General features: G+C 38.7%; 1 protein-coding gene across 1 annotated transcript in view; it reads left to right on the forward strand.

The window, feature by feature from the left end:
* The window catches only part of ADTRP (androgen dependent TFPI regulating protein), a 176,111-nt gene that overhangs the window by 6,224 nt on the left and 152,369 nt on the right, over positions 1–17,518 (forward strand). The window contains 1 exon segment of the mRNA XM_069101357.1: positions 16,177–16,311. Within this exon segment, the coding sequence (XP_068957458.1) occupies positions 16,177–16,311 (135 nt within the window).

The raw sequence follows: 17,518 nt of genomic DNA on the forward strand, positions 1-17,518 counted from the left end.
CACACACACACACACACACACACACACACACCCCATTCTCTTAACTGAAAACTTTGTCTCATATTTTACAGAAAAAAAATTGAGATCATTTATCATGGCCCTTCTCCCCTTTTCCTCATTTCTTATCATTTAGATGCCTTTTATCACGAACTCTTCTTCCACACACACAACCTTTGTTGATTAAGTTTGCCATCTTATATGAGGGTGGTTTGTGATACCCCAAAACAATTATAATAGTAATATCAAAGAGCACTGATCACAGATCACCATAATAGACATAATCATAATAATGAAAATGCTTGAAATTTTGTGAGAATTACCAAAATGTGACAGAGAGACACTATGTGAGCACATGCTATTGGAAAAATGGCACTGATAGACTTGCTTGACTTAGGATTGCCACCAACATTCAATTTGTGAAAAACTCAGTATCTACAAAGCTCAATAAAGTGAAGTTCAATAAAACAATGTATGTCTATATAGTACCATAAATCTGGAGGACCAGAATATTCACTTGTAGTGGATGGGGTTCACTTGAGGGATGGGTTGTTTGACTCCCTAGCAACCATTATGCCTTACCTCTTATAAAGAAGTAATGATCTTATGATAGTGCTATTTACTTAGAAAACTTTCAGGTCTCTGGGAAGGTTAGAAGCAACTGAGAGTGAAGGAGAGTGACTTTGACTGTTTTTATACTTGGATGAGAGTCCTTTCTGATTTGCATTTTTGTCTGGTTAAGTAAAGCTTGTACTATGTCCAATATATTGATAGTTTGAATGCTTTCATGGGAGATGAGTGTAATGGCAATGTAATTTGAATTTGAAGATACCTTTGTGTTGGCAAAGGTAGCAGGTACTTAGCACTTAGTAATTGATCAAGCCTCTGTTGGGGAAACAGAGGGTATGAACTCCTGTCTCCTATTGCTGACATAACAGGAAGGGGTTGGCTAAAACAGGAAGCTAATGCTGTATGTATATAAGGAAAAGCCCCAGAACGGTACAGTCAGAATTTCTTGGGACCAGCATCTGGTAGCAGAGCAACTACAGAAGAGAGAATGGAGAACTGAGCCAGAATTTCCTGAGAACTTGTGGTGGTGGAGCTTCTTCTGAATAGGAGCCCAGAGACAGGAGCCCAGGTGACAGAGGAGCCTAGGAGAAGAATGACTGGGATGCTGAGACTTTGTATGTTTGTGGCTTGGTTGAGCCTAGAATTCCCTGGAGCAGAAATGGTGAAGGATCTGACATGGACCAGACCCTGTCAACTTCAGTGTGGAGCAGAACCTACCCACAGAGCTGGACAAGGAACTGGAGCTGTCTGCCATTGAACCCACATGAAAGTCTGGTGAATTCAGGTAGACTCTGGGACCATGGAAGGGTATCCAGGGAATCTGAGAACCGGCCCCAAGTCAAGATGAAAAGACCTCTGAGCCCTGGATACAGAGTAATGATGAAATTGTAGTTTACTAGTGACCTAGGGGTGGAGGGTCTATATCTTCTATTGTACTTAAGTGATTAATGATACTTAGTAATTGACTGCTGAATAAGTGACTGACTGAGTTAACTTAAGACTTTGCCCCATGAAATGGAAGACTTTGACTATTGTACTTTGAGATGATTGTTCTTTGTTCTAAATATTGTGACCACTTTGGTGAAAACTATGTGGCCATTTTAATGATAAGCTGTTGTGCTGTGATAAGTTGTAATATTGTGAATGCTGTACCTTGATTTTCTGTGAATGTTTTGCTTTGATTTGTTATGGAATAAATAGAGTGTTCACTATACTGTGTAATAAGACCCTTAAAAGCTGTTCACATTAGCATTCTTCTGGAAAGCTGCTTGTGAATGGCATTACAATGAGTGACTTTATTTTTTTTGTGTGGAACCTAGACATAAGCTAAATAAAACCCTGAGTTGGGAAGATATAAGCCAAATACAATGACTTATAAAAAGTCTCCAAGATATTCATATAAGCCCAGAGCTTTGATTTCCTCCTAGAGTTTTATGTAAGTAGTTAAGAGAATGTGCTCCTCTTCCTGCAGTGGTTTAGTTAGTGTACTACTTGAAGGTAGGGGGACAGAGGAACTCAGTTACCTCATAAATTCTCTTCCAGGATTAAGATTGTATAATTTCAAGAATATCCCTTGGTTGTTTTTTTCTTTTTAATTGCTGGGTTACCAAAAAAAGAAAAAAAATTGACTGAGCTGTGTTCCAGGTAAGTTCATTAATTAGCAATATAATTGAAGGATAGCTAACAACTTTTAGGAGCATCTGCTCAGATCAGCATGAGAGAGGGACAGAAGGAAAGGCAAAAAGGAGTTCTTGACCATGGTAAGACCAGAGAAGACACAAAAATAACAGTAAGAAATTCCAAGGAGATCAAGTTTTGAATGATAAGAAGAAATTTGCTTCACCTTCCTTGGGCAGGTAAAGATTGACAAGAGAAATCAAAATGATGGCAACATTTGTTCTAAAGATAGCCCAAACTGGAATGATTTATGTCATTTTATTGTAGTGTTTTCCAATTTTTTCCCCTTCAAGTTGTTCTATATAGAAGCAATTCATTATTGTGTCCTAATAGAAATGTTCTTGCCCCAGCACAAGTTGTCAATAAAAAACTTAAAATCTTCTTCCTTCAGGAACCTGGTCCTGACTCACAGCAGACTTTTAAATCTCACTACACTGCTTTTAATTAGCCAAGAAGTAGGGCACTCACTAGTGTTTTACTTCAGGTATTATACCTCTGTGTGTTTGTATTGGCAAGGTACTCCCCCCATCTCACCAGCTTGGAGCTCCCCTGGGGGTGCCACATGAATATTCATCAATGATGATGGCTATGACATGGAAACACTGATAAAGATCAGTAGAAAACAGAACACCATCACCCTGTACACGAGGTTGGCATGTTGGCATTCTGACAGATTTGCAAGTGGAACAACATGCATGTGTGATGATTGGCAAGTTTTGGGGGAAGATGAAATTATTGATGAAGAAGAAAATAGGAAAATCTGAGGAACATGTTTCCTTCCCATACAAAGTGGTGTACTGTGGTTGGGAAAGAGGGAAGCAGCCCAGGGTGTGCTTACTCATATCACCATGGTAACGCTTGTACTACAAATGAACATGTGGCTTTCAGAGGTTGGGTGGAAGGCTTCTTCCCATAGAGGGAAAATCAAGGAAGTACTAGCCAAGTGTTTAACTAGCCACCATGTGTTAGAGTAGTTTCAGCCTCCTCAAACACCCTCAAGCCCTATTCCATTGTTTTTCTTATTTTAAATTCTTATTTTCTTATTCTCATTTTAAACCTGGGTGCCAAAAGAGGATTGTGTTCCAAATCCGGTCATCTCTCTTTTGCTTCCTCATTTTTTCCTGGTCTTCTATTTGCATTTTTTAAATCCACAATTATAGGCTCTAATTTCTGATCTAAACTCATTTAATTTCTTTTCTTCTGCCTTTTACTTTCTCTTAAGTCATTCTGATGGTCCTCTCTTATGATCTCTAGGTGATCTGTCAGAATTTCTTCTGTCTGGCACTATTGGCTCACTTTCTTTCATGTTATAATATTTTCCAGTAATATTTTGGGATTGCTTTATGGTTTTGCTTGTTTTTTCCTTCTGATTGTTAGAAAATTCTCCATTACTTATTTTACTCTGAACTTTTATTGAGGCTGTTTCTCTTGAAATTTCTGAGGTTTGGGCCTGAGAATAAATCAGCCCTGTATTCTCCCTGATGATGAGTTATCTTGCTTTAAGCATTAAGAAGGTAAGGGTACATGAAAGGCAAGACTGAACTTATTTTGTTCTCAGTGAGACAATATGGTATAATCCAAAACATCCTCAGTATATTTGGGAGTGGTAGTAGAGTAGCGCTGGTTGCCAGAACATTACCATCTATAGGACAGATTTATAAAATAGGGCCCTGATTTTTTTTGGTAATTCTGCACTTAGGCATGTAGTTATGAAGCAACTTGTGCTTTTACAACAGACAGAAAGCAACTTAGTGACAATGGACTGAAGGGAGAGTTCCCAGACCTGAACTAAGGAAAGGTCACTTTTCTGTTTGTTTCCCATAGTGCATTCGTGCTTCAAAAAAGGGGCAAGAGGCAACATAAGGAAAGGGTGAGCTATGTGTTTTAGGAGAAGTAATATTAAATCTAACAAATGTATTCTTTTAAAAATTAAGAAAATAAACACATAATGAAACAGAAGTAAATTAGGGTTGGGTTTTTGAAGAGTCTCTGATACTGGAGTGAGTATACATTATGGCAATATACAGTCACACACCTCTTCACTTGTCCATTAGAAATCAGTTCTTGGGGAAGCTAGGTGGCACAGTGAATAGAGCCCCAGCCCAGGAGTCAGGAGGACCTGGGCGGATCCGGCCTCAGACAGTTAACACAAAAACTAGCCATGTGACCCTGGGCACTTAACCCCAATTGCCCTCCTCCAAAAAACAAACAAACAAAAAATCAGTTCTCCTAGTCTTGAAGAAAGTAACTGCAGATGGGCACCTGGGCAGTTGCCATTGAACTATTGGCAACTCCTTTTTCTTCTTTTTTCAAGTCTCCTAAACTCCTTCTCTACCCATCCAACAGTGACCTTCTATTAGTTTCTTCCCAAATGGGGAAGAACTACCAAGTCCCAGAGATTTTGTGACCAGTAGGCCCTGCTAGTAGTTGTTACAATATTGTTGGAAATTGGGAGGAGAAGGGGTCAGAGATATCCCAAAGAACAGATTTTCCCTCTGAATTTTTAATTCCTAACTCTTCAGATCTCTAGTCTGGGGGCTCAGGCTCATGGGACTGCTCTGAATTTTTGTAAATTCAGGCCCAGATTCCTTCAGCTACATTGGGAAGGTTCTAGTCAAAATCTTGAGTTAGAAGGATCCTTAGAGGCCATTTAGTCCAGTCCCCTCCTTTTATAGTAAATCGAGACCCAGGGAAATGAAGTGATTGCTAAATACCAGAGAGGTAGTAATGAAGGGAAGTGACATTCTTACTCAGGTCACTTGATTCCAAATCCAAGGCATTTTCCACAACAGCATAGCTTTAATGGGTAATAATAATAATAATGATAGTTAGCACTTACATAGTACTTTCCTGCTTGCAAAGCACTTTACAAATGTTAACTCCTTTGTTCCTCATAACACCTCATAACAACCCTGGAAGATAGGTGCTACTGTCATCCTCTTTTTACCGATGAGGACTATGAGACACAGAGAGGTTGTGACTTGACCAGGGTCATATAGCTAATTATGCTTCTGAGGAAGGATTAGAACTCAGGTCTTCCTGGCTTTAAGTCAAGTGTTCTATGTACTGTACCACCTAGCTGCCCAGTAATCGTAAGTTCTGACACAAATAATAGAATTAGAGATAGAACAGACCTTAGAGGTCAAGTCCAACTCCTACATTTTTGAGAAGATTGAGGCCTAGAAAGGTTAAAAAATTTGCCCAGCACAGTGGATAAAGTGTCAGGTCTGGAATCAGGAAGACTCCTTTTCTTGAGTTCAAATCTGGTCTCAGACACTCACTATCTGTGTGAACCTGGGCAAGTCACTTAACCCTCTTTGCCTCAGTTTCTTCATCTGTAAAACAGGCTAGAGAAGGAAACACTAGATTTTTCTTTGTATCTTTGCCAAGAAAACCCCAAATGCTGTACTTTGGTTTCTGTGAATTTTTTGCTTTAATTAACTGCTGAATAAATCGAGAGTTCACTATACTATGTAATCAGAACTTTAAACTGTTCACAGCAGCAATTCTGGAAAGCTGCTTATGCTTGGCTTTATAACCCCTCTCTCCCACTCATGATACTTAATTATTTCTAAGGAGAGTTTGATGACTTCTCCAAACAAACTTCTGAGATTATAAAGTTGTAGATCGACATATACTACAATAAGGTAATACTTGAAGAGAAAATTCCTATTGAAATGGTTTAATAGGAAGGCTATTGTCCAGCAACCCTCAAAAATATGTTCATCTTCTGAGGAGAGTGTAAACTATAAGGTGGCATTATGAGTATTGGACAGATAGTGTAGGATTCTTTGGGAAAGAGGAGATCTTTAGCATGTCAAAGGGATGTTCAAGTAACCACTCCAAGTTTAATTCCCTCCTAAGAAGAGATGATTGACCGCTTGAGTATTTTATGCATTTTCTTTATTTCTCTACAGACTTTTATTAATTCTTACCTGTTTTGAATTTTCTGTGTTGTTGTTGTGTAATTTTAATTACATCTGATTCTTCATGACCCCTTTTAGGTTTTCTTGACAGAGATACTGGAGTGGTTTTCTGTTTCCTTCTCCAGGTCACTTTACAGATGAGGAAACTGAGGCAAAAAAGGTTAAGTAACTTGCTCAGGTTGAAACAGTAAGTTTCTGAGGCCAGATTTATATATTCACTACACAGTTTAGGTGCCCTATTTTGCATTTTCTGTGAAGGTGAAATAAATGCTGTCCTGAACCTGATGTGTAGGTATAGGTATAGATATAAATATGGATATAGATTAGATTAGATATAGATATATTTGATACTTCAGTGCTTATATGGGACCTAAAGATCCCTTTACTAATATGAGGGGAAACCTATACACAAGTTATATTCTGAGTATATGAGGAGATTTTTCTTGAGCAACTCCAAGTGAACTTCACAAGCCAAAGAGAGAATATGACTTTCTGGAGGTGAGCCTCCAGGATCAAACCTGGTCAATGTGATCCCAGAGATTTTGGGGGGCCATGGACTACATTTCAAACTTTCAACATTATGTTGTCACTGGGTTTATGTTTTATTTCTGAGTTCCTTGAGAACGGGGATGAAGTCATTCCTCTTCTGGAGACAAGTATAACGTACATTCTTCTTGACTTAGAGTGAGGAGATACAGGCTTGAATTCTGCTTCATGTAGTTACTATCTATGAGACCATGGGCAAGTCATCCTCTCAGAGCCTCAGTTTCCTCATCTGTCAATCAAAGGTAATAATACTTGCACCAAGTATTATTACTTGAACCATTATTAATTATTTATAATTATAATTTATATATTATGTAACATAATTATATAAATATATAATATAATAGCATATAATATCTAATAATATAATTTATAATTTAATAATAATTATTAAACCATTTCCATAGGAATTTGCTTTTCAAGTATTACCTTATTGTAGTATATGTCAAGGCTATTATGAGGAAAGTCTTCTGTAAACTTGAAAGCTCTATGTAAATATGATCTATTAGCTGCTCTTTCCCCTGCTGCCTACTATATGTTTGTTGCTTTGGAACACTCAGGAAATGTTCCATCAAACTGGGAACACAATACTTACAACCCAACTCATAAAATAAGTTTTCCTGATCCGACTACTGAGAGACTCATCTGAACTGTGCTCCTGGATGAAATCCATTTGATTTTGTCCCTACTTGGCACTTTGTAAATGTTAGTTGAATTGAATTGTTTGTTGGCTCATGCAAAAATCAAATCAGTCAATCAACAAGCATTAATTAAATCTTAGTATGTATCAGGCAGTATGCTAAGTGCTGGGGATATAAAGAAAGGTGGAAACAGGCCCTGCTCTCAGGAAATTCACTTTCTAATTGGGGAGATAACATGTAATGTACACACCAGATATATGCATGTATGGATTTATATAGAAACATGTGTATATAAGACACATACACAGAATAAGTACATACATACACATATGCAAGGTAATGTTAGAAGGGTGGAGATGATCACTCCAGATCCTAAAAGTGCCACCTTCAGATTCCATGACTCAGTGGCTGCTCAGTGGGTTGCCTAGCTCAGTGAGTGTCTCTAGGACAGCACATTACAAACTTTCAAGGCAGCTGACAAAATAGCATTCTCTATTTCTGTAAGTAAGCCTGAGGAAAAGTGGACTCACTGACATGTGTGAAACTGAAGACATTTTTCTTTTTTTACTTATGAAGAAAACATAAATAGATAGTATGTATGTGCACTCCACGTGCGTGCATGGAAAGGAGGGGCAAGTGTCTAGGGCATGTCTCTTGATCTTTAAAATTTCTTTTACTGATACTAAACTATGTTATAGCCCATACAACCTAATAACGATTATTTTAGAAAACTAGTCAGAGGGAAGGTTGGTAGAATTAAGCTATGCCTTTAGAAGGCCAGATAAAATGGAAAAATTAAGTCAACAGATCAGATGTTTCTTAACACTATGTAAGAAGCTTGTTATGATACAGTTAATAGTCAAGCCAATCTTTAATGCTTTTGGCTAAAGGGCATCATGACACTTTCAGAAATTCAGCTTATAACTTACACATATCTGATATACTGCAGGTCAAATCATGTGTCCTAAAACTTAACAGCTAAATACAGGGGAAACATCAAACAAAAACTTGGCCTTTTTGCATTGTAAAACCAAAATGCTCTCTGGGGGTGTCCCGAAAGTCTTAGTGAAGATTTAATAGATTAAAGCTGCACTAAGACTTTTAGAACATCCTGTATAATTATGACTTGTTATTATGTTGTTAATCTTTTTTATAGAACCAGCATCACAGAGGGGTTTTGCTCTATCTGAACAATGATGTGTAGGTAAATCATCTTTATTTTTGTCTCTCTCAGCACTAAGTATGGGCATTTGAATATATTAAGTGCTAAATAAATTTTTATTGAATGAATGAATGAAACACCATCCCTTAGACCTCTGCCCTCCTTTCACCTCTTCTTCTTCCTCTCCTTCGCTCCCTCCCTCTCTCTCTTCTCTTCCTCTTCCTCTTTATACTCCATACTCTCTTCCTTGGCTTAATTATTTGGTCCCAGAGTTTCAACTTGAACCTTTACGTGAAGGATTATCAAATTTATATTAACATCTTGGACGCCTCTCCTGAATTCCAGTCTTGTTTTCTAAGATGCACTTCTCTGCCTGTATGTCCTGTCCACAAAAAAGACTTAAAACTTCTGGTAATAGGTGGCCCAATTTCTTCTAACTATATTATGGTCTAGCCTAAGTATGTATATTTTTAATCTATAAAGATAACATGAAAAAATTTCTTAATTGCCATCCTGAATCTAGGTAAATAGAATACCCCTTACTTAATTTTTTAACCCTATCCAAAAAAAGGAAATTAGGTTAGTTTGGCATGACTTGCTCCTGAGAAACTCAAGCTGACTCTCTATGGTCACTGCTTCCTTGTTCTAGAAATTCAGTAATCATCCTTTTATTAATTGATTCTAGAATTCTACCAGGAATTAAAGTCGAGTTCATTAGCTTGTTACTTGAAACCTCAATTATTGTTTGTTTTTTTAATCAAGAAAACCATTTATTCTTATTTAATCCTGTGGTACATTTTCAGTTCTCCAAGATCTTTCAAAGATCATTCAGTACTTTAATACTTCCTTCATCTGGTCTTGGTGATTTGAACACCCATGGGAAGCTAAGATCTCAAATACTATTTCCCTATTTATCTTGGATACCAACTTCCCATTAGCCATTTTTGTTCCATATTTTCCAGTCCAAAAAGAATTTTCCTATGCAGAAGACAGAAGCAAGATAATAATTGAGCATTTCTGCTTTCTCTGAATTATATATTACAATGGTCACATCAATCCCAAATAGCAAGTCCTCTCCCTTCCTCCATCCTTCTCTTTCCCCCTATTCAGATAAAAAACAAGCCCATTTTATCTTTCTCGGCTTCAGTTTATTCTGAGAATGCAACTTGCAACTGTAACTTCAAAATTGTGCCATTCTTTGGTTTTTGCCCTCTATTAACCAGTCTTGCTTCCATCTGAATATTTCTTAAATCTAAAATGGTTGATGTATCTCTTGGCACCTGCACTATTCTCTTTAACTAATACCTTCCCACTCCCCTCCCCACCTTCTTCATATTATAAATGGTTTCTTTTTGTTTCTTCAGAATTCCATTCTTGAGAGTTTCCTCATCCCTCCTGGGCTTATGTCCCTGATAAAATTTTAGCTCACAGAATTTTACTTACCCATACTCAACCCTTTGAGATCTGCTTTCCAAAAACCTACAGTCAGACTGTGACTGGTTTTCCTTTCTTTCTGTGACAGATTTTAAGATCTAGTATTCACTTCCTCCTATGGTTCCCATCTTTCTACACCAGAAACAACCACTTCTTTGTTGATGAGAACCCGGTTCCAAAAGAGCAATTCTTTTTTGGTTTCTCTGCCTTTTAAAAGATGAGATGATTAGTAATCATATCTAGAAATTATTAACTGCTATATTTTTGTTGGAGAGAGAGACAGAGAGAATTCCAGCAGATGTCTGGATAAATGCAGTGCCCAATCACTCTAACAAGCCAGGGTTTGTGATCTATTCATTAAACTCTTCATCTCTTTCCTCTTTCCATTCTGGTGGTCTGTGGCATACTCCAGTAACAATATTACTCTTTTTTTCTGTCTCCATTGACCCTCACCTAAATGCCCCTCACCATGCTTTTCCTCCTGACTTCTATATTTCTATTAATAGCATCATACTTTTCCCAGTCACTCAAGAAAAGAATGATGCGATTTGGAGCTTAAAGGAACCTCAAAGATCACCCAGTCTTGTTCCCTTGTTTAACAGATGAGTCCCAGGAAGGTTAAGAAAATTGGTGAATGCCACACAGCTTTTTAGTGTCCGAGGTTTTAAGTGTTTTAAGGGCCAGGAATTCCTGATTCCATACTCAGCACTCTAGTCACTATGACAGTTAACCAGACTCAAACTTGGGCCTTCTGACTCCAAATTACCTGTTCTTTCTGCTATAATACCTTAGTATTCTTAACTTCTCCCTCCCCTGAAGTCTTTTCATTCAAACAGTTGACAAGTCTTGTTGGCCTCATCCCCAATATATTTCTCCCATCTCTCCCCTCCTTCCCCTCCTCCAACTGTCACCAGTATAGAACATTCATTGCCTGTGCCCACACTGTTATAATAGCTTACCTGGATCCCATGCCTTCATTCTCTTCCTGCTTCAATATGCTCTTTTCACTGTTGTGATCTTCCTCCCTTGTCCAAAACCTTTCATGGCTATCCATGCCCCCCAAATAAAAGACAGACTTCTTTTCCTGCAATTAAATACCCTCCTGGCTCCTACTTACCTTTCCAGTTTTATTTCTTGTTAATCTTCTTTGTGAACATTAAGCTCCAGGTGAACCAGACTAGTCCCTTTCCTTGCTCTCATCCTGCCATCTCCCTCCTTGGCACAGTTTTTGCACACCAATCCCCATGACTGGCACAGATTCCCCTGTATATGTTCTCTTTTAAAGAACTACTCAGGTACTGCCTTTTTCATTGATCTCTGCATCTAGCAGTGATTCCTCTGTCCTCATACCTCTCAGGCCACTCTGCTTGACCTCTTATGTACTTAATCATCATTTGTTGTAGTTGTGTTAGCTTTTGTGCGCATGTGTATGTGTGTATTGCAACCCCTCCACCCCCAAAACAAACTCACACACACACACACACAAAATCATAATTCCTTGAGGACACAACCATGGTGTTGTTCATTTTTATATCCTCATACCCAGCATGTAGAAGATGCCCTATAAATGTTTGTTGAACAAATGTTTGTTCAACTGAATTATTGCTGGAGGGATGATCGTCAAACTTGCAAAAATCAGCATGGTTAGACCTCGTGACAATGAGACCTGTTCCATAATAATGGAGAGAGATTGGTGGTACAGAAAAGGTTTGAGGGTCAAAATGCCTGGTGTCAGGTCTCAGCTCTGTCCCTTGCTAGCTGTGTGATACTGGGTAAATCACTCCAAGTCTCTAAACCTCAATCTTCCTATTTATAAAATGAGGGCATTAGACTAGATTTTCTCCAAGGCCCCTCTCTATTAGAATTTTTTTTTTCCATTTGCTATAATTTAAATAAGGTGTCCATCATCTTGGAAATATTTTTTTCAGAAAAAAGATTCTATTGCTATGGTCTTGTTTCAGACACCAGTCAACACTACTGGACATTGTGGGAATCAGTCAAACCACCTGGTTTTAAAACCACAGGATCATAGATTTAGGATTAAAAAAAAAAACTCAGAGGTAGCCAACTAGTTCAATCACTCCCCTCCCATTTTACACAGCAGGAAACTGAGGCTCCAAATGGTCAAGTGACTTGCCCAATGCTATACAGATAATACAAGTTAGATGTTAGATTTGAATTTGGGTTCTCTTACCTCAGAACCATTATTTTTCCCATAGTACCCTGTTACTTATCAGCTCTATCAGGTTTTCAAGTCAACTTATTTCTGGCTTCCCTAATTTAGTTCTGTTGTTGTGTGTGGTGCCAGGTTCCAGATCAGTTTAGGGGTGTGTGTGTGTGTGTGTGTGTGTCTGTGTGTGTGTGTGTGTCTGTGTGTGTGTGTTCGTGTGAAGCAATAATCACTCAGCTTGTTTGCCTCATACAGTAGCTGCTCCCATTCTTCCTTCAAACTCTTTTCCATTGAGTCACTTCTCCCATTGTCATTACTTTAGCAAGGCATTTAATCCAAATGGTAACAAATCCTGACCTGATGATATCAAAGTAATAGCTTCAGTATCAAAGACTGAGATCTTCATTCAATCCCTGTTTCAGTCCCTCAAACAGTAAAAGCAAGCCTTAATTCTTGTTAGCCACAGTCTTCTAATCCCACAGGCCTGTCTGGGTCACAGGTTGACAGAAATGAAATTTGTTCATACGCATTAAGGTTCCCAGTAAAGCTGAGTTTAGATATGTGTCGGTACTCATTGCTTGGTTAGGAAGCACCACAGAAATTTGGGGTCCTCTCTTCATTATAAGAAAACAAGGGAGCAAAGAATGAAAGCTGAGGTTTAAGGCTTTCTTGCTTCCCAGATTATGAAACTCTACTGGCTTTTAATCTGTCTCCACAGCTGTACCTCCAAGACCTGAATTGGGGGCGGCTAGGTGGTGCAGTGAATAGAGCACCAGCCCTGGAGTCAGGAGGACCTGAGTTCAAATTTGACCTCAGATACTTGACACACTAGCCATGTGACTTTGGGCAAATCACTTAACCCCAATTGCCCTCCAAAAAAAAAAAACCCATGAAAGGCAGGGAAAAATGCTCTAGAGACTACCCCCAATATGGCTCAGCCTACTTAAAAAAATTCTAGTATATTATATATACTAAGTGGTACAGAGGATAAAGTGCTGATCCTAGAATCAGGAAGACTTGATTTCAAATCTGACCTTAGACACTTCTTAGCTGTGTGACCCTGGACAATTCATTTAACATCTATTTGCCTTAATCCACTGGAAAAGGAAATGGCAAACCACTTTAGTATCTTTACCAAGAAAATCTCATATATAGTAGGGTCCATGGGGTCATGAAGAGGTGGATATGACTGAATGATTGAATAATCACTTTACAATTATTATTTCATTTGATCCCCACAATGACCCTGGGGAGTAGGTGCTATTATTTTCCCCATTTTACAGATAAGGCAACTGAAGCCAAGAGAGGCTGAGTGACTTGTCCAGAGTCACAAAGCTAGTAAATATCTAAAGCAGATTTGAAATCAAGTTGTCTTGATTCTAGGCACAGTGCTCTATTCCCTTAGTCACCTAGTTGCCCCATAACTAGTCCTTTCGTTTTTAGATGAGGAAAACTGAGATGCAAATGATTTTAATGATTTTTCCCAATGCCAGTAAAATGAGAATTTGGATCCAGGTCCTCTGACTCCAAAATTAGGACTCTTTCCATCATGCCATCATTTGTGTTGGACAAATGATGCTGTGCCTAGGCCAGAATCTCAAAATAATTGTCAAGGAGGCTAAAATTCCTGATTCACTGGGAATGAAACTCTTCTTGCCACTCTAATATCCTAAAAGAATTATTTAAAGAGAAGAAAACACCAATAAATAAAAAAAATTGCAGTTATCCCTTCCACATCACAGGGGTTAGGGGTGTGGCGCTCCTGAAACCTGGAAAATCAATGTAAAATGTTTTGGTTATCCCTCTAAATAAAGAAATCTGAATTTTTCCTTTTTCTTTTATGGGTTATTTATGGTACCTTCTTATAAAATTTGGGTTAAGTATCTGGTCATATGCTCTGTGTTGGCTTCTGACCTTCGTGTGTCATCTGTGGCTTCCACAAATCTTCCTAAAAATTGCCATTTAATTTCTTATGCCAATGTGTGATATGTGAAAACAATGATGGGAAAGTCACTATAGGGAAGTGATAATTCCTTCAAAAGGACAAAATCAACAATTAGGAGTAGGATAAGAGAATATATGCACAACAAATCTAAAAATTAAAAATAAAAATTGGGGCATCTCTTTTATCCATTCATAGCCAATATTTCTACCTCTCCCTCCTCTGATTTCCTGTAATATTAATTGTTTATATTACATATTTTCCCATTTTTCATTTTCTGCCTTGACTTGTCTTCTAATTTTGTGTGTGTGTGTGTGTGTGTGTGTGTGTGTATTGTCATCCCAGCTGTATGATAAAGTCATCGTTGTTAGGGACTTACACTTTGCATTTGCTGCGTGGTCTCGGATTTCTGGCAATGCTCCTTCCCTTCTCACTTCAGCCACTTAGATCTCCTGGCTACTTTGAAAACTCAGTTCAGATCCCACCTTCTGTAAGGAGGCCTGTCCTCCTTGTCCAGTTGCTAAGGCCTTCCCTTTTCACATTACCTTCAGGTACTTCTAATATAGCCTATATGTGCCCTAGATACTTTATATGCTGTCTCCCTGATTAGAATGTACATTCCTTGAGAGCAGAAACTTTTTGGTCTTTTAAACTTTACTTTGTATCCCCAGCACTTAACTGAAAGACTGAAACATAATAAGATACGTATATATGCATGTATATGTGTGTACACATGTGTACACACATATATACAAGCATTATATATACATTATATATATATATTATTATATATACGGCTGCTGCCTTTCCTAACCTGTACATAGGCAGTGTCCAGGGGAATCAATCTCTCTCTCTCTCTCTCTCTCTCTCTCTCTCTCTCTCTCTCTCTCTCTCTCTCTCTCTCTCTCTATATATATATATATATATATATATATATACAGAGAGAGAGAAAGAAGAGAGAAAGAGAGGGAGAGGGAGAGAACGCGCGTGCACAATTCAGGCATGAATTCCTTGTGCCTGGGGAATATGAACCAATGGAGGGGGGCGAACCAGCCATCCCAGCTGCTGCTCATGAAGAGAGCGGTCTTGTGAGAGACGTCCTTGTGAGCCGGCAACTGGGCTGTAGCCCTCAGTACCTCCTCATCTCCAGGGCACTGAGTGGCCTCTGAACCAAGAGGCCCCGAGGCAGCTCCTGATTTCCCATCAGATAAGAGGCGCTTGGAACTCACATTGTCCTGTCCACACATATATGCATAAATGCCATATACCTTTCATATATATATATATACATATACATATCATATATGTGTGTGTATATATATAAACACATATATACTATGCATATATCTCCATTTATCTATCTAGCCATAGATACATGTTTTTGTTATTTTTGTTGCTGGATAAATAATAGGTGTGCAAACAGGCACCTAATACACCCTAGCTGACTTTAATCACTCTGAGTCAGATGCTTTCCCCAGTGCCAAAGTCACTGCCTGGTAAGGCAATCAGGGAACTGAGTCAGTCCCTTCAGGTCACAAAGCTGCTGTTACATGCACCTCCCCAAGTGCCTCCCCAGCTACCAGGCAGTGAGGGGCCACCAAGGAGAAGTAGGTTATTAGGCTTGTTTCCTGTGGCTCTTAGCTCACTGAAGTATATTGATCCAAGCACACCACTCACAGTAAGAACACAGAGCACAGCTCTTTCTGGCCTTCCCAAATCCTCCCTACACCACAAACTCGATTCTTTCCCTTTCTGTGGCAATTTGAACATGATATTGATACACACACACACAGAGGCCAAATTATCTATCCCATTAAGCTCTCTTTGTGAGCTGACTCTTTCTACTGTGTGCTATTTAGCTTGTCTATTAAACTAAATATTGTGTACATTATTATCTCTTAAACTACTTTACACAATTGGTTTTAGTACAGCAAGGTCAGGGCCCACTGAGCTGAAAGCTACCTCCCTGGGACTGGCTTTTCACTAGAAACACAAAACAGCTCCTTCCTCCTATTCCTACATCATTCCCGGAGGAATAGGATTTTACGTCAGTGAGGAATATATTAATTAAAGGCAAATAAAAACGTTCTCATTTGTTGCAATGCATTTAGCTCTTACAGGCCATTTTCTATGGGGTTGCCTGCTTGGATGATGCGTTGAAAGGAATGAGAAGAAATAAAGACATTAAGTGGGTAACTGTCTCCAGATACCTTCTCCTCACAACCTTGGCTTTTCTTGTGTCTGCAGTAAGTTCTAAGTGTAAAATCCAGATGTTTCTGACATTTTATCCCAGTCACTAGATATAGACATATCTAGATATACTGTCATTTTATGTATACAACACATTATGCATATAGTAATATTTATGTCTACTTCTATACATACTATATGTGTATATGTGCATATATATATACATATATATAACACACATGCACTATATGTGTGCATTTGCATGCATATAGGGACTACAGAGATTACAGCCCAGGTCTCTTGACTCCCCTATTTTGACTCCCCATTTTCCTACTGAATGGGGCTGCCTCAGTAACAAGATTTTCTTTTCTTTTTTTTGCTTTTTGGAGGGCAGTTGGGGTTAAGTGACTTGCCCAAGGTCACATGGCCAGTAAGTGTTAAGTGTCTGAGGTCAAATTTGAACTCAGGTCCTCCTGACTCAAGGGCCAGTGTTCTATTCACTGCACCACCTAGCCACCCCAGTAACAAGATTTTCAAGAGCCCTTTTATTTGGAAAGCAGAATCGCCTCATTTAAATAAATGGAATAGACTGCAGAGGACCCAGACATGGAAGGAGTTCATTCCCTGAATATACAAGTGGTCACTTGTCCTGCATAATTTTCATTCCTTTGAATCAGATTCTGAAGACACCTGGGCAGGATTCCCTTGTGAGTGTCAGAGGGAGTTTCTGCTGGGACTGTCTCCTGGGTCAATCAGTTCGGGAGATAAAGATGATTTATTTTCCAGGAAAAGTAGCTGAGGCTTCTATGACAGGGTTTGCAAAGCACTTCAGAAAGATTGCCTCATTATAGCTTCACAGCAATCCTGTGAAAGAGATGCTTCTATTATCCCCATGTTACAGATGAAGAAAGTGATGCTGAGAGATTTAAAGTGACTTCCCCCACTGACCTCTTCCATCTCCCAACCCCCATGGAATCCTCTCTTGTGACAAGGAAAAACAATTAAGCAAAAGCATCTAAAATATTGTTTGACAATGTATAAATTATTCCAATCTAGTATCCCTTCCCCCACATCTCCTGTCAGGGAGATTTGTATAGTCATCTGTTTTCCAAGATCTTCATGGGTTTTCTGAGGTCAGCTCTCTCATAGTGATCTTTCCATTTATATTGTTTTACTTACTGCTAATCTCCTTTTCTTGGTTTTGCACATTTTCCTCCCCATCAGTTCATATAAATCTTCCTACATTTCTTTGAATTCCTCATA

Source organism: Petaurus breviceps, unplaced genomic scaffold (genome assembly GCF_028583685.1).
Source record: "Petaurus breviceps papuanus isolate PSGF00001 unplaced genomic scaffold, PetGlider_PUasm1.0 458, whole genome shotgun sequence".
NCBI classification, from domain to species: Eukaryota; Metazoa; Chordata; class Mammalia; order Diprotodontia; family Petauridae; genus Petaurus; species Petaurus breviceps.